The sequence below is a fragment of the Capricornis sumatraensis genome, chromosome 23 (assembly GCF_032405125.1).
Source record: "Capricornis sumatraensis isolate serow.1 chromosome 23, serow.2, whole genome shotgun sequence".
Classification (NCBI taxonomy): Eukaryota; Metazoa; Chordata; class Mammalia; order Artiodactyla; family Bovidae; genus Capricornis; species Capricornis sumatraensis.
In genome coordinates this window covers 33,174,808-33,200,393 of record NC_091091.1, presented here as the reverse complement: position 1 = coordinate 33,200,393, position 25,586 = coordinate 33,174,808, and the positions used below count along the sequence as shown (strand labels likewise).

The following is a 25,586-nucleotide window of genomic DNA, read 5'->3' as shown; positions in this document are numbered from 1 at the left end:
TATAAAATTCACTTTCATCGAATGAGGATAGACTGATAAACAGTTCAGCCTCAGGGAAGGAATAGGAACAGATTTCCACCACCCCCCCTTTCAAATTCCACCTTTTCCCTCTTCTCTCTTTTTCTATCCCTTAAAAAGATGATTTGTTTTAGTTGTTATTAATGGTACAAAAGAGCTCCCTACAACATGAGATTGCTATGATAAAACTATCTGAATCAAGAGATACTTAGATGTTGCTATAAGAGAAAGTCTATTTTATATAGTTATATATACACACGCACACACATACATACACATACACAAAGATAAAACTGCCTTCTAAATCCTTCCATTTCTGGAAATTATCTAGTATTTGTTACTTAACAAAATGTAACAATCTAAAAGAAAATTAAACGGAGGTAGTATTTACTGAATTATCCTAAATATATTTCATATTTGTCTCTGAAAATACACACTTGCAGAACAGAACTGAAAGGAAAACATAAAGAAACAGAAGATCATGGTTCTCTAATTCTTGAACAAGTATTAATGCCTAAAGAAAGAATACAAAAAAAGGATTATTTTTAAATAATAAAACATCATTGCTTTTGAATTCTGGTAGTTTAATGATGATTCTTTAAACCTCCAGTGTCAGAAGTTATATCTGTTTACTTGTGATAAACTAGCTGTAATTCAGGAATATTCTGTATGACAATTACTTGAAAGGTCATTTGAGAAGTAGAAAAATAAGCATCTGACATTGCTTATTTAAAAAATTTTTTTTTCCCTGAGGAAAAGTTCATCAAGTGACTCAAAATACTCCTTCTACATTGATGAGGTAAAAAAGTAGTGTTTCTGGGGCTAAGGGTGTCTAGTGGCATTGGTAAATTCTGATATGTCATAAAGAGTTTGATAATAGTGTTTTTTTTTTTTAATTTGTGAGGAGGTGAAACACTGAAGCAACTCAAAAAAATTATTTCTTTATTGGTGGACAATATTTCTGATAGGGGAATAAGAGCCAGCAGTCTCTAGCCTGTACTCTTATTCTATATATTTCTAAGGGATCCCTAAATTCTCGCTTTGAGGACTGTTTTTTGGAGGAGGCTTTTTCAAATGCTGATTCTAAGCATGACCTATTTCAGAGTGGAATTACCAATGTTATTCAAATAACATTTTTCAGTTATCAGTGATCAGAGAATCATGCCAAAATATCTTATTCTCTCTTGAGTTAAACTTCTAAATAAAAAAAAAATTAATTTTCTGAAATCATTGCTCTGAACTGAAAAGGCTGACAGTTTAATGTTGGCTGATTTAAATATTTGTTATAGCCTTAAAAGCAGCAAAAGAGAAATGGTTATATGCTTTACTCAGCATATAATTAAGTGGAAAACTGAGGTTTACACAAGTCAAAGCTACTAAAGCAAATGCCCTTAAATTCAACCATTTCTTCCCATGGATTTCAGTGAAACACTATACCTGAATTCATTATAAGGCAACATTATTATACTGCAACCTAATTTCCACCATCAATTTCACAGCCTAAAAACAACTACCAAAGTAAACTTAGGAAATCATTCTTGGTAAATAGTGGAGAAAAACAAAGCTCAACACTAAAGTATGCAAATAAGTTAAAAGCGAATCCATACTCATTATTGGCTTAAAATGCTACCACCAAATGCTTATTAATGAGTATACTGCTGCATGGTGGACTAGCTTAAGTGGAGTAGACTTTTCTTAACTATTACTTTGCTGAGAAAATGTAATATTGGTAAAGAAAAACACCCACAAACACAATGGCATTTTTGGCAGAACTACTTGAATGTATTAAGAATTTCAGCCCAGTGAGAGACAAAGGCAAATCCTTAAATGTCACATAGCCACAATATATCTCCTTAAGAGTGGTCTGGGAAAAGGCTATAGTTCTTATAATGCTAAAGGTTAGTGGGAAACTTCCAGAAATAAGCACTTTCCTTTGTAATAAAAGAATAGAGATGCTCATTTCTTTCAATCATGTAACAAAATTCCCCTCAGGAAGCTTATATTCTTCTGGAGAAGACAAGTGAAAAATGAGTTATGGATAATCCTTATAAATTAGGGTCAGTGCTATGAAGGAGGGCCTCAAACAAAAGGAAGGTAAATCTTTCAATGGAGAGGTCAGGAGAGTCTTCTCTGAAAAAGTAACATTAAGCTACAAAGCTGAGCAATAAGAAAAAGCTTAACCAGGTTCCTCCCACAAGAGAAAGATACACATAGCCAATAGGTGAATGCATCAATATGTATTTTTTAAAAAAAGATATTTCTGGAAAGTTGCATGCAAACTTTTTCTTAGGAAAAAAAAAAAAACAAAAACAGTGAGTATTCCAGAGACCTTATTGCTATTAAATCTAGTTAATACAATGTCTTCCTGAAAATATTCTGAGTATATGTATGAATATATACATATGAGTATATGAAAATCTGTATATGTTAAAGTACACTTATTTCTAAGCATCACTGACCTTGGTCTAACCAATTGAGAAGATACTTCTCGATCACAGTCTTTGGAACAGAATCATCACCACAATTACCCTTATCTGGATCAGTAGAGAACCTGTGACAAACCAGTTTTTCCTATCTCACATGTCTTAAAAGCTAAACACATCTTTCTAAGTACCCACAAACTTGTTCACACTCACGTGTGTGGTACTCACACTTATCACTGAGTGCGCTCTGTCTAATCAGAGCTGTATAGAATGAAATACCTTCTCCATTTCAGATACTATTAGTAGCCCTGCCTTCATCTCCTAAAATCTTTGTTTTTCTCATAGGACGCCTAGTAAAGATATCCAAGGAAAGATATTCAAGTCTGGGGAGCACAAATGCCTTTCTGTTCTGTGACAAGCAACATCTAGAATGGCTGTGGGTCTGTGTGTATGGAATTCACATTTTATTGAAACAAGCACTGGTCTTTCATAAGAGAGCTGCCTGATTGGTCAGTGGGAGATGGATGGAGTGATGGGAAGAATAGCTGATGAAGAGATAATCCACGGTGGCAACGTGGCCATGCAGGAGAGCAGCACAGGGTGAGTGTGTGTGTGTGTGTGTGTGTGTGTGTGTGTGTGTGTGTGTGTAGGATGAGGGAAGAACAGGAAGGGCTTATTTCTGTTGTTGCATTTGAAGTGCGAAAGGGGCCTGCCGTGAACAAACTTTAGATGTGAAGAACAAAAGGCCAGGTTTTCCCCCTACACCATCGCTCTACCTTTTTCTTAATACTGACTAGATGAGGTCTCAAGCTGAAGCTCTACCAAATTCGATTTTGACAGGCTTATATTTATTAGTCAGATTTATCTTCCAGGTATGTAAAGCAAGGGATTCATTACTGTGTTTAAAACAAGTCAATGGAGCAATGCTCCCAATCTGTGCTTGGGGAACATTTAACAGCATTTCTTTCTTTACAACCAAATCAAGGTACGTCACTATCATCATTACAGGTCGTGTGTTCACCCAAAATCTTAAATCCTCTAGAAAAAAATAAATAAAACCTTGGGGTTGATAAACATTAATATCACTTTGGTCAATTTAAACATTTCCTCCTATTCCTCTAAATGAATAATTTGGAGAGGAAGGTAGTTCCTAAGCTGATGGTGGATCTGAGGTTGCCAGTTACAGGAGCACTTAAGCGCCCATTGGCACAGCAAGATTCAAAGCCCTGGTAGGCTTCAAAGAGACACTTTTTTTTTTTCTTCTTCTAGAACTCTTTGCTTTCTAGTAAAGCTGCAACCACAATGTTCTCTCTCTTAATGCCACCATAAAAAATCAAAACACTTTAAAACAAATTGATGTACTCTTTAATACAGTCATCACATCATCACAGGACCCTTGCACCCTGCATGGCGACAACCGTAGGGATGCATACCACACATCTCTCTCTTTGTTGCCTGCTTCAATGCTTAGAGAAAAATTGAGAGAGTGTGTGTCTCTCAATTGAGATATGGGCACCTTTGATTGACAAGACCTAATCAGCTCATCTCCACACTAATAAAGTTGGGGCCTGTGGAGCTGGTATATGCCCAGCGCTGAGGGAACTTTTTCCTAGCCGAAGTTTCACAGGCCAGGTCTCAGGCTCTGCTTCTCGAAACTGGTTCAGATCACTTCTTAACGGGCTGTTTTCATCTTGAGAAACCTCCACAGTCTTCATTCATGATGGCATTAGAGTCAGTTAAGCTGGATGAAATGCCTAAAGTAATGGTTAAATGGTAAGTCTATGATAAGTATTTGATAAGTATTTTTGTGTGCCCAATCAATAAAATTATCTTTTCCAAGCTCCCTGGATGAAGTAAAAAGTAACTTCTGGAAAACTGTGTTTTTTTTTTTTTTTTTTTTTCCTTTTTAGGCTACTATTTATTAAACGGATTGCTTTCTTTCTTAAGGATGACAGGATTCTCTATATACATCACGTAATGAATATCCCTTTAATAATTTCTGATGTATAATGCTATTGGATGTTCAATTCCTTGGGATGGAGTCTCAATGCTGACACAACTGTAATCTGTCTCCATCACTCTGGTACCTTGTGACACTAATTTGTTCATATCAGACACCCACCAAATGAGCCCTGATGGATTTGTGGAGAAGGAGAACACAAGGCCAGAAGACACATATGAACTGGAGTTTGCAGGGTGGGTGGGGGCACATATATGTTTGTGCATATGCAGACACTCACATTTTCTTCTTCAAGTTTACTTGTAGAAGGCCCTTTCAAACCAATTTTCCACATAATTCAAGAACAATGTCTTTGTTCTTATCTGTTTGTAATTACTATGCAAAGGCCAAACTCAAGAACTGAGGTGTAAATAAAGCTACAAGGGCCAGCTATATAATTATACAATGAAGATCTGGAATAGAAGTCCCTCCTTACATGTGCCAAGGTGAGAGTGAAATACACAAGTGGACACTTTAATCCTAATTTTGGGAAATAGTTATTTAAAAAGAGAAATGGTTTCACTGGATAAAGCAAGCTTTAGAGAAGAAACTCCAGTAGCAGAGAGACTTTTTGAAGTGATAATTTTCCAAGTATGAGAAAATATGTATTTTTTTTGTACTTCTCACTGATAATGGTCACCAAAACCATTCAGTAATGCTGCTTTCAAACTGCAATATACCTTAAGTATAATATTACCTGCATAAAACGAGACAATTTTAAACATTTCAAAATGAAGTTTTCTACAGATTATAGGAAAACTTGAGCAAATTTTCATTCAGATTTGTAGCCTTCATGCTGTAATTGCCTTATGCAAAATCCACTCCAGCCTTATCACTCTATATTATCTTCACTGCTGAACATCGGAAGATAATTTTGCAATAAAATTTAATTTACAGAGCTTATTTTCCACTAATCTCCTAGCAGAGAAAAAATGAAACATGCCAAGGTACACACTCCATGTTATGACTCTAATGGTGTTTTTTATTTCTAGAATGGTAAGATACCAAACATATCAATTTTATCATATTAAAATACTGGCCTATTTTAATTGTCATAACTTAATATCCTAGGAAAGGAAGTAGATCGATTAGGAACATGTATGAAAACAAGCATCTTCAAGTGATAAAGTTGCCCTGGGGAAAGACTTTCTTTCCATTAGAAAGGAAATAATGTAAAAATACAGGGGTAGCAAAGGAATTTTATCCCAAATTATTAGTATATACCAGTAGTAGTCAACAATATTTGAGATGTTTAAATAAAAAATATTAAACCAAGTAGCAATACATAGGAACTGGACATCAAAATACAGTTTTATGCCTAGAATGGCAGAATCAGGTTTGTCATCTAAGGCTCATTCCAGCTCTAAAGTTTACAATTTTAAATGTACAGATGTCATATAAACTTTGGAAGAGTAAATTAATAGTACAGGGTCAATTTCTACAGATCATTTAGTCTTTATTTATCATTTATGACCTAGAAACCATTCACCTCCTGAAAAAAAAGAGAGGTTTTTATTTACTTTTTCATATTGAGGACTCCATGACAATTAACTAATATCACAAATCGGGGTAAGATATAAGCCAATCTTTAGCTTAAAATATAAGCTAAAAAATATTTTAGCATTTTTGCAACTGTGCAAAATACCAAAAGAATCCTTATTAAAATTCAAATTCTTAACCAAAATGGTTACGTAGTTTTTAAAAAGGACTAATGACCATTAATGGATTGAGAACTTAGTGCTTTAGGCCTGGACTGAATGAGACTAGCACTTTCTAAACCAGATTTAAATCGTTCTACCTGTTTTTAAAGTTATATCATAACAAGGCCAAAGTGATGCTGAATCATTTATGAGGTTTTTAGAGCTGAAATATCAGAGTCATATATGTGCAGACGTATTGTTCTGACATTTGAATTTCAGCAGTAGGCAATTCTGAGACATTTCAAGTTATGCGAAACTTGACATTTCCATGTTAATATACAAAACAATGATGATGTGAAAAGCCACTTCTATACCAATACTTATAACCTAAACACTTAATAAAACTTTAGAAGTTCAGGCCTTTAAAATTCAAACCCACACAAGTCCTTACCTGAAAGCTTTTAATGTTTATCCACATAAAAAGTACATACTGAACATTCGCCTCCACTGATCTTTTACATTTATACATGGAAAGGTAAAAAACATTATTAGTTAATTGTTTTTCAGAGCACTTATTTCCAATTTAACTTTCTTTTCATTTCTCATATATACATGTCAGAATATTCTTGCCATGAGCTATAGACTATTTAAACTTGTTTCTCAAGTGTTAAAAACTATATTAAATAAAACACAATCACGATTCTGAACAGCATGATTCTCAGACAGTTGTAATTTTACAAAAAATTAAAATTAACCATTAAAAAACTAAAAACAAAACAAAACAAAAAAAACCCTAAAATGATGACCATATCCAGTGATTATCTGCTTAAACACTAAAACAGAAATATTTTTACATGATGCTCTCTTGGCAGAAAAAGACCTTTTTAAAAAACAAAACAAAACAAAAACCTGATATAAGTAGGGTAATAATGAAGAACAAAATGTATAATATTTTCAAGCTGAAAATTAACAAGCAGATATTGACTTTTCTTTGAGGTCAATAACAGCTCTTATTGATCTGAAAAGTTAATACCTACTAAGGTCAATATACTATCTCAAGGGTCAACGAATCTGGATTCGAACTTCCACTTCCTTTCACATATAAATATTGCTGAAATGGGTACAATTGTGTTTGGATAAATCAAAAAAATCATCGTTATGACACCAGAATAATCCTAAGAAATAGACCAAAAATACATATGTAGAGATTTAAAAGTCTGTTACTACAGAATTTTCAGAGACCGTGACCTTTAGATATAAATCCTAGTATTATACAATTTGGGCAGTCAAATAAGAAGAAATAAAAATAAGCAAAAACTGTTTTTACAAGTGTTTCGCCTCTTCATGCTATTGATATAAGGAATCTTTTTCTCTCTGTAAATGTATAATATTTGAGAGACTATAATGTGACATAATTTTTCAAGAATAGATTTTAGTCACTTTTAAATATATTGTTTTATATTTATGTTTTATGTTTATATATGTTTATAACATATATGTTTATGTATAAAACATGTTTTATATTTATAAATGTTTAATTGTTTAATTAAACAGTAACATTCCCCTGGCCTACAGGCCATGGGGTTGCAAAGAGTTAGACATGACTTAGCAACTAAACAACATTTTAGAAACTTCAGAAGAGGAAAAAATAGGAACCATTTTCATTATCATGGTGCAGCCTGTTGTATTTTCTTAGACTACACAACAAAAAAATATATTGGCTATTGTCCTAATAAGTAAAATGGTTTATGCATTCTTACACATCTTAAAGATGGCACAAGGAGGGTAAATCACATGAACATTGAGACCATGTCCTCATATATACCTAATATTTCTTAAGAGTCATGAAACTGAGTAATTCAGTAGCCTGATCTTTGCAGTAGCCTAAAAGAAATTCATACTTTCCCCTCCAGACTTACTAGAAACATCAAGGCAGGACGAGAAAAGAAACATTTCTAAAGCATTGACTAGTGCCAAAACCTGGGCAAGATGATTAGACACAGGTCCTATTATTAACAGTTACTGCAAAGGCCAAATTACTGGCAGTAGTAATGTAAAAGTTAGGCTGAGGCCAGGTCTGCAACAATGACATATTACACTATGGGTAGTCAATAAACATGAAGACCACTGTGACTTCAGTGTACTTGTTTAAAAAAACCTTTCTTTTAGAACAGTTTTAGATTACAGAAAATTTATGATAGAGCTCTCAAATACTTAATACCCAGTTTCCCTCATAATTAACATCTTATATTACTGTGGTACATTTGTCACAGTTAATGAACCAATATTGACGATTACTATTTACTAAAGTCCATACTTGGTTCATATTTCCTTAGTTTTTGTATAACACCCTTAGGCATTTTATCAAATGTTTCAGGACCCCATCCAGAATATCACATTATATATAGTTATCCTGTCTCTAGGTTTCTCTGGGTTGCGACAGTTTGCAATGTTCTTTAAGCACATACTTGAGAAATGGGATAAATAAATTTGCTGACTTATATCTATTGTCAACACTTAGATGACAACACACACAGCAGAATTATCTTTCGTTACAGATCTAAGGAATATAAATTTGAGAAGTGAACGAAGATAAATGCTTGGCAGAAAAGAAAGCAAACAATATTGACCCTTTACTGTGTCTATATAAATAAGAAAGTTCCATTTGACACAAATACTAGATTATAGTATTGACCTGACCCAAAAGCCAGCTATTCTTCCGTCTCATCCCATTATACTGTTACAACTCAGGGTTTTAACTGATTATGGGGCAGTGAAGTGGGCAAAGAATAAACTGCATGGCAGAGGAGGATAAATTACCCATGCATATTTGTTTTTTCTCTTCTTTACTATAAACTGTGATGACAAAGTAGTTGTCCGGTTGGATTCCCAGGTGGTGCTAGTGGTAAAGAACCCACCTGCCAATGGAGATATGAGATGTGGGTTTGATCATTGGGTCGGAAAGATCCCCTACAGAAGGAAATAGCAACCCACTCCAATATTCTTGCTTGGAGAATCCCATGGACAGAGGAGCCTGATGGGGCTACAGTCCATAGGGTCACAGAGTTGGACATGACTGAAGTGACTTAGCACACTTCTTTATTATATGTTGTGATGAGAAAGTGGTTGTCTGGTTGGAAGTCTATTTCTTAGCCCTCTTGTATTTGGTAACATCATTCTACTAGTTCTTGCCAGTGGAATATATGCAGCATCAAAGTATGTCACCTGCCTCCTATGGTGTTTTAAAGTAGGTATGCCTTCTCTGTTCTCTTTGCCTTGGCCACTGGCAAAATGTAAAGGCCTCTAAGGCTGGGTGCAGGACAGAGCTGCCACGTGGAAGAGAACTGGAATTCTGACTTGCCACATGGGAGGTCGCCTGCTCATGAGGAGCAACTGCCCCAGACTATTCCCAGAGTGGAGATAATCTCCACCACATCAAGTTCCCCCTATGGCTCAGCAGTAAAGAATCCACATGCAGTGTGGGAGCCACAGGAGATGCAGGTTCGATCCCTGGGCCAGGGAGATCCCCTGGAGAAGGAAATGACAACCCACTCCAGTATTCTTGCGGGAAAATCCCATGGACAGAGGAACTTGGTGGGCTACAGTACATAGGGTCACAAGGAGTTGGACATGAAGCAAGTTAGCATGCACGTACATAAAGCCACTGGGGAATTTGAGGTTTATGTGTCAACAGCAGCTACTGTTACTATGTAAAGTTGTATAATAATGGAAACTAACCTTTATTGAGCACCTATGATAGAAAACATGTGTTGAATCTTTTATACAGTTTACTTTATGTAAATCTTAAAACAACCTCCACAGAGAAGACCTGCAAACACTTTTATATGTTAGAAAATGAAGACATGGAAAGGCGAAGGAACTTGCCCAAGGTTTCCCAGTTATTAAGTGGTAGAACTAAGGCTTGAACCTGGGTCTCTCTAGTTACAAAGCTCCATGAACATTTCATTTTGCTTCACTGCAGGAGGAAGACAGGTGATCCAACTCGGTGCTTGGATTAAAAATATAATCCCTATGCATTTTACACAGGTAACTTTTTTTGAATCCTCAAAGGACAGCAAAAATTATACACCTGTTCCTCCTACTCTTTACATGGTAGACACAAAGTTCCAATTTACAAGGGGTGGGTGTGAGATGATTATTTCACTATTTCAAATTTGTTAGTATCGTCCAGATCAAGACAATGTTACACAAAAAAGCCAAAGAGAAAGAGCCACTCCACCTTTGTAACCTGCTGATAATCTTATGGTGTTTAATTTAAGTAGAGTTCAGCAACTCATGGAGGGCATGAAAGAACTGTGGCTCCACAACACTGACAGTTAACAAAGGAGAGAATAGAAAGACTGACTTGTTTGCACAACAGTGTGAATTTAAAGAACTATATGGGGTGTGCATTCTACACAAAATCCAAGTAGGAAGAAAAATGAAGCACTGTACCCTGCACACAGCAATAAAAATGAGGGGATTCATTACAGTAAGAAAATTCACAGCTGGCAATACCAGTGAGGCAAGAAGATATCTAGTCCGTCTTCATGCTTACCTTTTAGAGTCACAGTGTTGGAAAAAACAAAATGTTTTCTTTTTATGTTAACAAAGTCACTCCAGTCAATCTCTTTAACTCAGCTACATGAAAAATTTGGATGATACTGTAGAAGTCCTACTCATTTCACCAGTGAGAAAAATTGGTAAATCCTTTAAATTTGTATAGCCCAGTTATGACAGAGTTTTGCTTGTTTAAATAACACATTCTAATCACCAACAGGTTTGCACAGAGCACTGAACATTATACCTAATTCACAGATGTACTAATGAGGAAGAGGAAAATGCTAAATCAAATAAAATTTAATAGCCATTCTGGTTCATGAAAATTGATGGCATTTAGGGTGGTGTTCAGGGGATCAGTCTACTTAATTTAAACAAGCAATCCCATTTTGGATAAGTTAATGTATTGATCGATACAATGATGTAATGGATGTAAAAAGACATACAAAAAGTTGTTTAAAAATTTCAAAGCAGATTATACATTATTCCTGATATTAGTATTATTATTTTTAGCACATAATGCAAGGGTGAAAGCATTAAAAACCTCTACAATGTGTTGTGTAAAATAATTACACATTTAACTATGAAAATGGACAGATGAATTAGAGAGGTTATTCTGAAATAATGAAAAAATTTGAGGGAAATGTTTTTAAAATAAATGTTATCACTTTCAAGTATACTTAATAACTAAGATGAATGTTAGATATGCCATATGACACACTCTAGTATTCTCATAAGCCACGTACTCACCCCAATGACTTACCTACTTTGCTCATGGCTTACCCACTTCCGTAGCTCACCTTGTCTTTATTCTATATGGCTCATCTATTCTGAGACTTTGCCTGACACTATGAAATAGACTTATTTCCTTCCTCCACCCTGCTTTGAAAACACTAATTATGTTTATTATGGGGATTTATAACTATGTATTTTCCAGACAGATATTTTGCCAACATATGCCAGCTTATAAAGGAACTTTATATTCTAAATGCCAAGGATTGGGTCAGGATCTAAATTCCTTCTTGAATTATATAAAATCTATTTTTCCTTTAAGGTGGGTTGATTACCTTCCCTACCTGACTCCCAAATGCATATCTTACTAATACTATTAATTTAAGACAGCATTTTCCTTGCTATTTCAGAGATCACCTTAGCTAGTCCAGGTCTAACAAACCCTAACTAATTTCTTAGGGCTTAATATTTTCGGAAGGAACATTTGTGAGGGTTCCACTGTGATCGCTTCAAGTGCCATGTGTCACAAATAGCACTGAAAATGGAAATCAAGACAAAGACCTCAACTTAAAAGGTGTATTTTATGTAGACAAAAATAACCTTTTAATGCGGTACAGGACATTAGATAATTGATTGTGATGTGATTACCACACGTGGAGGACAATGTTAGGATTAGCCAACAACAAGCTTATTTTTCCTCCAAAAGGAATAGTCTTCAAAAAGCTTTTTTTTTCCTTGTCTGGCTTTAGGGTGGTTTATTTCTATCTCTAAATAAATAGATATTTATTTAACTATGACTTAGAATTTATATCTCAAGATGCAAAAGGGCAACACAGTGCCACACATGAATGATGACCCACCATGACAGTCTCTTTGATAACGACTTTACTTGGAAAAACATATTCTTCAATAAAAAAATTATTTTTTAATGTTGACTTTGTTCTCTTATGGCAACGTTGGAAAACACTGTAGCCCAACAGGAAATACAGACGAAAGCTTCAAATATAGAGCACACAAAAAAAGCCATTTTTAAAGCTTATGCCCATCAAGTTTTCCACTTGATATAAGTCGTATACAAAGTCTTAGTCCAATGTGAACCCATGCTGTGAAATTTCTGTAGCACCCACCTCAGAAAATTCTGTTAAATATATAAACACCGCTGAAAAGAAAACTTCTGGGCACTAGAAGTCAGACTCAAAGGGAAAATAAACCTGATTAAAAAAAAAAAATCCCAAGGAAAGTTATATAAGCACAGTGCAACAAGGTCATAAGCTTAACCGTCCTTCACTGTAATATTTGAAAGTAAATTGGCGTTTTAGCGACCTGCTTTGGTCGTCATTCTTTTCTCAACTCACAGAGATGCAACAGAATAAGAATGGCTTCACGTGTATCTTACAAACCAACTGGAAAAGTGATAGGCTTTATGGGGTAAGAAACCTTTAAAAATGAGTATAATACTTTTTAATGGATTAAAAATGAACCCTATGAATGCCCTTGGACCACCTAAGGAGAAGGTTCTCCAAATAGGGTTTAAATGACATCCTTTTCTTACCACTATGGAGCACACCAGTATCTTAGGGAATCTCACAAAGTAAATTTAAGCACAACTTGAAAATACACTTTAAGAGCTTCACCCCAAATGACAACCTCCTCTGTTCTTTTCAGAGCAGAACTACAGCTTTCTGAGAGGTAAGACTTTAATAGGGTTGTAATTATAAAGTAAGTGATAACTACACATTAAAATGATTCTTTTACCACTGGGTAGACTTTAAAAATAACCATTGGATGTGGTCAAGTAATTCTTCTCAGCATTTAAAAAAATACCTATTCTAGCAGAGATAGCTTTAAGGTTCTGAAAGTACAACCACTTAGTCTATCACTCAAAATGATGAACAGAAAATCCTTTTCTAGAGATAACTTTTTCTGTCAGAAAGTTTAATATTTCTAAAGAAAAATCTTTTCTCTAAAATATATATGGCTGGATAAAAGAGATGGTTAATATCAAGCCAACTGCATAATCCCACGTTTGGTAATAATCCCATTTTCTCTTCCTATGTTAGAGAACAACACCAAATGTTAACTTGTTATTTCTGCACTGGGTTGGACATGATAGTGCCTTTCTGAATTCCAATCTGTGTTGAACAAAATTGCTTAACCTTAGAAATCTGTATTGGTGTTTAAAGACAGAACATTCTCTACTCAGATGAACTAAGACGGGGCTATCTTGTCTTTCTAGCTTGGCATCTCTGAAGTGCTTGACACTCAGTAGAATTCAATGAAAGCTTGTTGAATAAAATGAAATACAACATTTGCCTTCTTTCATATAATATTGCACCACTCTCACTAACAGTACAGAATCAGAAATTTGTTTTTGTACTGACTCACAACAGTTCTAAGAGCAAGAAATAAACAGTTAACACATTTTGTGTCTATGTCCCAAGAAATCTTATAAATGACTTATCAGCAAATAAGTGTGGGAGTGAACCAACAACTTTTTTTAATGTTTCTTGAGATGTTAGCTCAGTTCCAAGCTGGCTTCTAATTTTGAAAGCAGTTTTAGGCATTATATTTTACAATCATGCATTGTTTTAACCTTTTCTGAAGATCATAAAACATACATTCAAGGATTGATATTCCTGAATCAAATTATTACACTGTACCTAGCATAGCAAACCGGAGAAGGCAATGGCAACCCACTCCAGTACTCTTGCCTGGAAAATCCCATGGACGGAGGAGCCTGGTAGGCTGCAGTCCATGGGGTCGCTAAGAGTTGGACATGACTGAGCGACTTCACTTTCACTTTTCACTTTCATGTGTTGGAGAAGGAAATGGCAACCCACTTCAGTGTTCTTGCCTGGAGAATCCCAGGGACAGGGATCTCCATAGCTGCCATCTATGGGGTCGCACAGAGTCGGACACGACTGAAGCGACTCAGCAGCAGCAGCAGCATAGTAAACACTCAAATACTTCTTGAAGAAGATGAGGGGGAAACAGGAGAAAAGAGAAGATGAGGAGAAAAAATGATTAATAATAATGAAGAGGAGGAGGTAGAAGAATAAGAAAATGTCAGTAGATATGGAAGAAACTCTTGAAAAAATAAAGAAAATGACTGATTTTTGGTTTGATAAAAACCTGGTCTCAATATATACTCCCTGACGAAAATTTCTAAGTAGTTCCATCAGTTCAGTTCAGTTCAGTTGCTCAATCGTGTCCAACTCTTTGCGACCCCATGAATCGCAGCACGCCAGGCCTCCCTGTCCATCACCAACTCCCAGAGTTCACCCAAACTCATGTGCATCGTGTCAGTGATGCCATCCAGCCATCTCATCCTCTGTCGTCCCCTTCTCCTCCTGCCCCCAATCCCTCCCAGCATCAGGGTCTTTTCCAATGAGTCAACTCTTCACATGAGGTGGCCAAAGTATTGGAGTTTCAGCCTCAGCATCAGTCCTTCCAATGAACACCCAGGACTGATCTCCTTTAGGATGGACTGCTTGGATCTCCTTGCAGTCCAAGGGACTCTCAAGAGTCTTCTCCAACACCACAGTTCAAAAGCATCAATTCTTTGAGGCTCGGCTTTCTTCACAGTCCAACTCTCACATCCATACATGACCACTGGAAAAACCATAGCCTTGACTAGACGGACCTTTGTTGGCAGTAGTATCTCTGCTTTAGTGAGTTGATTAAAATAATATTTTATCAAGAGCCATACTTTAGAGTATCATGCTCTATAATCCTCATATAACTTCATGAAAGGCTCCGGTAAATTCTGTCAATAGTTCAGCCAAGATTTTGAGACAATTAAAGATATAAAGGAAGGCACTTCATATCTTAAATGCATTTATTTGTTCAGATTCCTTAAATAAGTACCGAACATGAAACATGTTTGATTTTTTTTTAATGTAAGCTGATATCACTATTGATTGCTTTTCCTGTATGAACTCTTGAAAAAAGACACAAAGTAGAAAAATAAACGGTCGTGTACATAAATTATCTGTCATAAAAATGCTGTTATTTTAAGATTTGTTTTTCAAAAGAAAAAGTATTCTGTATGTTTCTCTGATTAACTCAATTTGGTCAAATGAATGAAGATTTTGATGAGGTAATCATTTAAGGCAAAAATAACCTGAACATATGTAAAATAGGCCTGTGGAGTTACATTCCGAAAATGAAGAGTATCTGCAGTTTAAAATTAGGTAACTATAACACAGTATTTGGAGAAGGCAATGGCAACCCACTCCAGTACTCTTGCCTGGAAAATCCCATGGACAGAGGAGCTAGGTAGGCTGCAGTCCATGCGGTCGCTAAGAGTTCGGCACTACTGAGCAACTTCACTTTCACTTTTCACTTTCATGCATTGGAGAAGGAAATGGAAACCCACTCTAATATTCTTGCCTGGAGAATCCCAGGGACGAGGGAGCCTAGTGGGCTGCCGTCTATGAGGTCGCACAGAGTCGGACACGACTGAAGCGACTTAGCAGCAGCAGCAGCAACACAGTATTGAAATAGTAAAATTGAAGTAAAATCCGTATTTTTTAATCAAAAAAGTACACATCAGGGTAAAAACTTTGGTAAAAGCGTACAAACTTCCAGATGAATAAGGTCTGAGGATCTACTGTAAAACACAATGACCAGAGTTGATAACACTGTATTGTATAATGGAAATTTGCTAACAGAGTAGAACTTAAATGTTTTCACCAAAGAGGGGAAAAAACAAAGATAAATGTGTGAGGTGATGAATATATTCCTTAACTAGATGACAGGACTCCTTTTATACACATACACACACAATCACACGTGTGCACACACAATCATGCGTGCACACACAATCACACACACACACACAAATGAGAGAGAGAGAAAATCCTTATAGGAAGGAAATGGGACTGCTAAGGAAATTCTTAGATAGAAATGGAGGAATTTCCTGTATTAATCCTACAACTTATAAGACTTGGGTAGACATTTCCTTTATGAACCTAACTTATAAGTACATAAAATTGGTATTATCCTTCCTCAGAAAATTCACCTTTGCACTTCCCTAATAAAACAAGATACACAAGAAGTTGTGATAAATATGCCATTAAAAAAAAGAATGTTAAGTGGTGTTCAATATAGGGGAAAATGTACTTTGAGAAAAACAAAGTGGTATAATGTAGTCCCTTTTATGTTACTGGATAGGTTACTGGCTATTCTAATTGCCAAGTATTGCCTACGCACATTTTTCTAACTAAAGTAAGATAAATAATTATTACAGCTCCTCTGTAAGACAATCAACCTTCACATCTAATATCAACAATATTAACAGATATAATCATATTTATTACCTGTATTTCATGAGTGTAGGTATTAACAATACAAGCTACTTGCCTGAATTTTTGAACATAAGTGTAGTAATACATATATACACAAGGAAATGAGATTCAATGAGGTGACCTACCCAGTTTAAACAGACACAGACTAAAAACTAACACTGAAAACTGGACTTCTAACTCAACTTTAATGTGTACAGGTATCACTGCTGACTGTGTTTAAATGCAGATTCTGATCCAGCAGAGCTGAGCGGACTCAAGATGCTACATTATCAACTAACACCCAGAGGATATGGATGCTGCCAGTCCCAAGGCCCTCTTTTGAAACGAACCCATTTCCTCGTTAGACTGACACAAAATGAAGCAAAGTGACGACATATATTTATACTCAAAACCTACCTGAACTGAAGATTTCTAGGAAAATAAAAAAGCATACTTTTGTGAGGCAATTCACAAAATCTCTCTACATTATTTTTATTTATGCCTCTTACAAACTCTAGAAAATAGGTATCATAATTTTTATTCCTCAGATAAAATATTATCATAAACTTGGTTTTAAGCTCAGACTTATAATCACAAGTGTCCATTACCACCAGTCTGTTGGACTGGCATTGCGTAAAGCCCTACTAGGTACACGGGCTAATAAGTTCCCATTTGTTTGGGGGATATCCTCAAGGAAGAATCTGGAAATAAATGACAATTTCCAAGCTCCTTGCTCCTCAATGCCCTTTAATAAGGCTTATAATTTCTCCTGCATCTTCACCATCTCTCCATTCATTTAAATTAGTAAAAGGACCAAATCTTGGATTATTATAATACACCTCTGAAATGCCTCCTTGTATCCATTCCCCTGCCACTGCACCCTTACAATCCTTGTCCTCTCTAATTCAGATCAGGCCATTAGCCCGCTGAGAGCTCTCCAATGGCATCACACTCTATGAGGCAAATTCAGACACCTTTCCAGGCCTTGGAGCCCCAAAGAATCTGCACCCTATGCGGCTCTAACTTACCTCACCCAATGCTCACTTTGCTCCAGCCATACTACTCTTCTTTCTGTTGCCTGAATATCTCAAACACCTTCTCATTTCAGAGCCACTGTGCTGACATTGTCTTCTTGGAATCACTGGCTCCAAATCTGCTTGCTGGTGGCATCTTTGTGCAGTCCAAGACTCAGCTAAGAAGGCACTTCTCTGGGAGGTCTTTTATGACTAGCTAACCTAAGATAGACTTCACTAGCTATTCTTTCACACCCTGCTTTTCACTTTGCCACCATCAGAAATGATCTTGTCCATTTAGTTATTAATTTTTAAAAATGTCTGTTTCATCCTGCTCCCTGCGCCTTCCTGTTTAGCGACCTGAGAACAGAACACTGGCAGTCTTATTTACTACTGTATCCAAGCGCATACCACACAGTACTCAATAGTTAAGTTTTTGAATGGATTATGTAAAAAGGAACTTAACAGATGTGAGAACATGACATATTCTGACCACAATAGGTCACGTTGAAAATTTAGGTCTTCGGGACCCATTCATTTTTCAGTGTGGTTTACTGGTGAAGACATGGAATCAGATAGTCTGGTTGTACTATTTCCTAACTTGATTAATAAGTGTGGGCAAATAACTTAATCTCTCTGAATCTTGTTTCCTCATCTGTAAAGTGAGGAAACTCTATTTACTGCATAGAGTTGCGGTAATGATTAAAGAGCTAATAAATACACAGTACTGAGAAAAGCATGTGGCTCATATTGAGTGTTCAATAAACAAATGTATTATTTCTACATATGCCCAGTTACTAGTCCAGGGTGGGGAACCTGCAGGGTCCTTGGGGAAGGATGGACCACCTTCAAAGCAGGAAGGCTGGAAGAACAGCATCCTGTTATAGAGAGATCACTGACCAAATGTGACATCAGAGCCAGGTGGCTTGAAGTGTCTACTGAGAGAAGGGGTGCAGACCTTTAGGCCTGGGTACTGGACGGCAGGAGCAAGGCTGGTAAATGGTGCAGATCAGTCTTCAAAGATAGGAAGAGTATACCTGGTTCCAGAGATGCACTGCCATTTAGGGTACAGGCTGGGAAAATGTGTTAAACTATGTGTTTACATATTGAAAGAAGAGAGTGAACCTTGCATTTCTGCCCTTGTATAATTTCTCTATCAGCCTATTTCTTAATTCTACAGCTTCCATTAGTGGTGTGTCTATTGTAATTCTAGGGTACTTAATTTAATTTAAAGAAAAAATAATCATAATGTCACCATTAATGGCAGGTGACCTATAGTTTTAAATACTAATGCCCTGACCTCAAATAAAATAGGTATCTTCATAACTAAGAGTCATACTTAACTATTAATAGTAGATGAAAAAAGGAAGAGCCGCTTTTTATTCAGATGCTGGGACAAGAACTTATAAGAAATGTTAAACTGGATCATGCCAATGGCTCAGACAACCACCAGAGTGTTTGGTCTTTGACAGTCACTCCTGAGGAAGTTTTCTAATGAATCTGATAATTGTCCCTGTTGATGTCAGTCTGAGCTTGAGATGTCCAAGCATCCGCTCTTTAGTTCAGGGTCATACATTCTCTCCTCTCTCTCATTTCCTCTGTTTCTTCATTTCTTCTTCTCTTTCATTTCTGTTCAAATAACTTGTAACCTCACCAATTTTCTCAAATAGAAAGAAAGCCATGAAAGAAACTTGTTTGGTACTAAACTCAATAAATATCAAGGTGTAAATGGTACTTAGATATAATCATGTACTTTTGCTCAGACCAAGTACATTCAGGACATGAGTCCTCTGTTCAGAAGCTATTATTAAAGCAATAGTAACTGCCAATTTGACAAAATAACTTTTAAAAATGTCACAAATGACTCAAGAATTTTAGGAGATGGATTTTATTATTTACTAGGAAGTTGCTAGAGGTCAAAATAATACGCTTTCTATTCTATTCCACACACACACATATATACGATAAAAATTTTTAAAATGATATTTGCCAATAAAGGTTTTCAAGAAAAGTTTATAGATTTTTGCTGAAATCTTCTGCCAACAATTTTCAGAGATAACCACTTATGCTGATGATAACATAAAAATGATGACTTTTCCAGAGCCCCATTTGCTTTCTAAGCACTTGAACATATATGACCTCATTTCAACTTTATAATAACCTTATGGAATATAAGATATACATATAGGATATATTGAATCTGATATCAGGTTTCCATTTGGCAAGTAAAAGAACATGTACATAGAAGCTAAGAATTCTTTAAAGTCACACAGCTGATTAACAACGGGGCCAGAGAATGGGATTGTTGTCACTTTTTCCAATACAGTACATTAGACAATAATTCCTAGATGTTGTAACTAAGCAGGGCTTCCCTGATAGCTCAGTTGCTAAAGAATCCTAACCTTGATTCTAAAAATTTCAAAGGGCCCAACGGAGTTGCCAATTTTGTTCATTTTCCAGGTAGAGAAAAAAAAAAAAAAAAAAAATATATATAGATAGATATGACTTCTACCTACTATTTCTATCACATCATAAAACTATCCTTTATTTTATCACCCCAAATAGGAAAAACATGATCTGAGAAAATATGTAGTTCTTTAATCACATTTGTTTGTAAGAAAATCACTAATTTTTACTTTTCCCCCCTCATTTTACTGTGGACTGATGAAAACTCTTGTGGTCTAGGACCAATTCTCAGACCAATACTTGCAGATCACTAAGCTCTTCTGTACTGTTTTAAAGTCATCATAGCTCTTCCCTAACTATGCCTTGTTGCATTTCATAGTCTTTTAGAAGAAGAAACCAATAAATGCTAAAAGTTTTCCCTTTTGAAAGACACTATTCTTCAACTCATTCTGTAAAATGATCAGCATAGTAAATTTACAAAACAATCAAAACACAGAGCTGCTGACTGACTGGACATGACCAAGCTGAGGGTTGGCAGTGAAGCAACGAATGTAGAAGCATCATGGAAACCACCGTAATTACTTTCCCCACTTCCCACAAGACAGTAAGAAGGGGAGCAAAAATGTTTTGTGCCTCCTTTCTCATTTCTTCGTCCACTTTCACATTCATCCAAGGAAATGAATTATCATGATGACTTCTGTCTAGGTGTGTGCCACATATGTGTTTAACTCCACAAAGCCCACCCTTATCCCTCCTCCTAGACTTGGTTTTACAGTCTGTAAGAAGTTCCCAAGTTTATATATATATATTATATAACATGTAAATGTCTACTTTTATAAAAGTTTATAGTTAATTTGGGACTTCCCTGGTGGCTTAGACAATTAGGAATCTGCCTATAATGAAGGGGACCCTCAGACAACAAAGAATCTGGGTCAGGCAGTCCTGGAGTAGGGAATCGGCTACCCATTCCAGTATTCTTGCCTAGAGAATACCATGGACAGAGGAGCCTGTTGGGCTACAGTCCATGGGAGTCACAAAGAGTCAGATACAACTAAGCAACTTTTACATACACACACACACACACACACACAAACAGTTAATTTACCACTGTATTCTACTAAAAAATCCAAGGGCACTGAGGTTGGTTTGTAGGACAATCTTAAAGTGGCATTTTCCATGGTGGCTATATTGATATTTTAATGTTACAGCACTCACCAAAAGGAGTTAACTGTCAAATTTCAATCTTTTAACCTTGATCAATGCATGACCCTCCAGTATCTATGACTTCTTTGACAACATTCTTCAGCTTTGGGAGGGAGCTACATGAAAGGTGTTGTGGGAGAGAAAAGGCAGTCCAATCAGCCAAATCAAGCCCTGTGATCAGTGTCATAGCAAGAACATCCCCAACCCAACCCAGTCCCATCTGGAAAGAGGCTCACCAATAGGATGCTTTGACAAAGAAGGTCCTTTAATGTTCAACAGGTATAGCGACACATTCTCCTTTTTAGAAACCCCTTTAATACAAATTTTGATCAAATAACTTTTTTTCTGTGAAAGGTAAATGCCTATATATCATCAAATGACCACACATTACTAATAATAGTTATATTTATATAGTGTTTTACGGTTATAATACATTTTAACTTATGCCATCATTTCTTAGGAATATTCTGAGACAGGCAATATAATTTCCCTCTTATTGAAGAAGAAACAGACTCAGAGAAGTTATGTGATTTGCTTGTGCTTAGCTGCTCAGTCGTGTATGACCCTTTGCAACCCCATGGACTGTAGTGCGCCAGGCTCCTCTGTCCGTGGGATTTTTGAAGCAAGAATACTGGTTGGGATCGCCATTTCCTCCTCCAGGAGATCTTCCCAACCCAGGAATTGTTATCACATCCCCTGGCTCTCCTGCCTTGGCAGGCAGATTCTCTGCCACTGAGCCACCTGGGAAGCCCATGACTTGCTTAAGGTCACACAAACAAGAGCTTGAACCCAAGGCTGGCCCTTTGACTGCATGTTCAGGGCACTTCTCATTATTAGCATTCTTTGCAAAGACAGTCGAGTCACTTCTTAAAGTAAGCCCAAAGACTAAAAGAATAAACAAAAACTGGCTTTTATTCCAATCAGGGCAGAGAGCCAATCTATCACTAACCTCAGAAAGAAGGGCTGCCCATACTATTCAAAAATCTGGGAGGGTTGATGGTTTTCTTCAGTTTTCTCACCGTTACTACAATGCCAATGTCATTTGTGTTCATTCTATCTGATTTCTTAGAATTCATCATGTAAGTAAGCCAATATAACATAGCCATGAATTAGGGGCAAGAGAGAACACTGGCCATTCATAAAAAAAATCATTTGGAATCATCTTCATTATACATGCTTTTACAAAATGAATATTTTTTTGGTAACACTAAACTTTAAAAAAAATTAATGGAAATGTCAACCACCTATTTTTGTTGTTCATATACTGGGCAAGAGCTACCCAAAAATACATAAAATAGGTCCTATATAATCTATACTTTGCAAAATAGCTGAATAATAAGAGATTGCTAAGTATAAAGAGGTTAATGGATATTTACTTAGTAGGTAAAAATAAACATTCATTACGTGAAACATTAATAATGTAAAAGCATGTCTATTATAAGTAAACTCATCCTAGAAGCCAAATTAGGGCTGTGTTTTCTGAAATTAATAACTAGTGTTAATTCAAACCAAAAGTTTTGACAGTATTAACTAACACTTATAGTACCATTATCATGACTTTCTTTTTCTCCATATCTGATTACAGGCTCTGCTCATGATTTCAAACAACAATGAAAACAAAACAGGGCCATTAGGAATCATTTCCTAATGACTTCCTAATCATTTCCACCAGGACAAACAAGTACAGTAAACTTGGTGTTGGTACTTCTTTGCCCCTAGTTCACATCATTTAGACTGATTAAAATGCTAATTTTTACATATGTGAATAATCGCAAAGGAGCAAACAACTGGAGATAGCACTGTGTGCTAGCAATCATTGCGGGTGGGTAAACTGACAACATGTAACCGCATATTAAGACAAATGTAGAATTTAGACAAAGTATTCCATCTCTTTTCAGATGTATACTTTTAAACCTCAGGAACTGTTTTCAGTAGATGTCATGCCTTTTAACTTGAAAAAAGATAAGCGCAAATAAGCTCCCAATTGTCTCCCCAATATGTAAACCACATCTCGGGCTGCTGTCTCTGCTACTCCTTTGAAGTTTCCCTGAAATGTCATGTGTTGTGAAGACTGCTGTGCATAAGCAAGACAATTTGCTCACTCTCAGAATTCTTACCGGTTTCCACTGCTATTTGGTATCCAGCCTCTAGTCTCCGAGATGACCTTTCCAGCCTCTCTGTGTTATCGAGCAGATGTGCCCTCTGAAAAAGAAAAAGGGAAAAAAATCAGACGACCGTCTACAATGTTCTTTTTTTTGCCTTAAAAAAAATAATGCTGTTGTATGCCCTAACATTTTGGGGGGGAGGGCGGATCACAATCCATTATAGATAATTTTTAGCAAATCTTCCTTTATACAAACCACTACAATGAACCGATTTTCAATCAGTCAATTCTGTATGGACCATCCAGTTTTTGTTTTGTTTTGTTTTAGAAGGCAGACTCACGTTGTACGTGGCCACAGTGAATCTTACTCCAAAACACTGAGAAATATACGAAGACCAGAACCAACTGGATCTCTCCTGTTGCAGCAGAAGTAGCTTTATGAGTTATTTGCATGGATCGATGATCCCTATTTTGTATTTATTTTTTATAAAATGCAATCATGAAAAAAAAATAACTCACTAGTTCCTTTGATTCCTAAAGAATTTTCAAACGAAAATTTTATTCTTAAAGAATGTCCTTTAATTTTTGATGTGCAGCAAGATGCCATATTGAACAACATATGCTACTAAAACAGAATACTAAACAGCAATTCTAGTTCTAAGACCACTCAGGGCAACCACTAAGAAACAAGAGACACATGTTCCCCTATGCACACAGATGTACAAAGTTGTGGATTTATTCGCAGATATATGGCACTATACTGAAAGTGAATTTCCAACAGTGTTTTAGACTAAGAACTAAAATGATAATAATAATATACATTATTCTATATTCTGTCTGATGGAGGAAATTGGAAGATTTTCCCCAAATCCTCAGCTTCTAAACTTTCTTTTCTACATTGAGGCTGATCTTTTCAGCATAACAATCATACACTAGATCATATTCAGACTGACAAATACATTTATAAGCTAATCATGGCTGTGAATGGATAGCAGTATGTGCATGCCCTTGGGAGTGTGTGTGCGTGTGTGTGTGTGTGTCCATATGTGTATACTGATGCATGTATGTCTGGATACTTTAAAACACCAAAATACGTGTAACTATATATTTGGGTTTGTGTACGTGCATGCATGTATTTGTATGAATTAGTACTTTACCCCCTCAAATCAGTTTTGGTATCTGGTCAAAAAGAAAGAAAAAAAATGCAACCATAACTCCAAGTTTGTGTTGTTGACAGATGTCATTTAAAATCGAAGAAATGCTTTCTAACCATAAAAAAAAAAAGGAGGTGCCACACATATTATCTGAGTGGCTGTCGAGCGAAACGATCCACCTTGCTCTAATGAGCCCCCATGGATCTTGGAGATGCAAGCTGTATTGACATGCACACTTAAGCTAATACACCTAGACCAGTGCCTCCAAGCTCTAGCAGCCAGGGATGCTGACAGAATATCTCGCTTCCATCTTCAAAGAAAGGAAGTGATTAGTATGTTATCATTACCATTCAAAACGTGATTTCCTTATTCCCTCCCGGCATAGGTGACACATCTGAGATGCGGCCAGACGTTGGAGGCAGCTAAAGCCACATCAAAGCTTTCCTTGAAAAAAATTTTTTGGGGGGAGTGCTGGAGAGAGTGGGGGGAAGAATCATTAAAACAATGCATTTAGAACAGAGAGATAGGACCTGATGTGAAGGTCAGGAAAGCTGCAACAACAGTCTATAGTAATTAATAGAGTCGCCTTCTACACAGTGGAGAAATTAAGAGAAAAACTGCCCCTCCCTCTGCCAAAAAAAAAAAGCACTAAATAAATAAAAGGGAGGAAGGAAAGCATATATCATAAAAATGTAAAATCAGTAAAGTCTGTAATTGAGAAAAGGAAAAGCAAGGGGAGCTTTATGTGTTTGGCATTAATGACTATTTTTAAATAAATTTAACACTACTCAGCTTGTCAAAAATTAGGAATAAGAAAAGCTTTCTTATTCCTAATTTTCACTACATGAAGGTTTTGGGAGGGGGAATTGCTCTTCCCTTCTTTGAATATTGTTTTCCAACTTAACAAAGGACTTGATTTTTTAAATCAGTGATTCTCTAGAAAGATATCAGCATTGTGGCATCAAAAATAAATGTGAATTTTAATCAAGAATTCAGATCAAAGATTTTGGTTCATTTTCATATTGGGTGAAATCCCTAAACTAAAA

At 36.2% G+C, this 25,586-nt stretch overlaps 1 protein-coding gene across 2 annotated transcripts in view; it reads right to left on the bottom strand.

Annotated features, from left to right (window-relative positions):
- Nucleotides 1-25,586, bottom strand: part of VTI1A (vesicle transport through interaction with t-SNAREs 1A) — a 373,485-nt gene that overhangs the window by 257,502 nt on the left and 90,397 nt on the right. For both annotated transcript variants that reach the window (XM_068961555.1, XM_068961554.1), the window contains one exon: nt 23,400-23,484. In XM_068961555.1, coding sequence (XP_068817656.1) covers nt 23,400-23,484 — 85 coding nt within the window. The remainder of the gene's footprint in view (nt 1-23,399; nt 23,485-25,586) is intronic.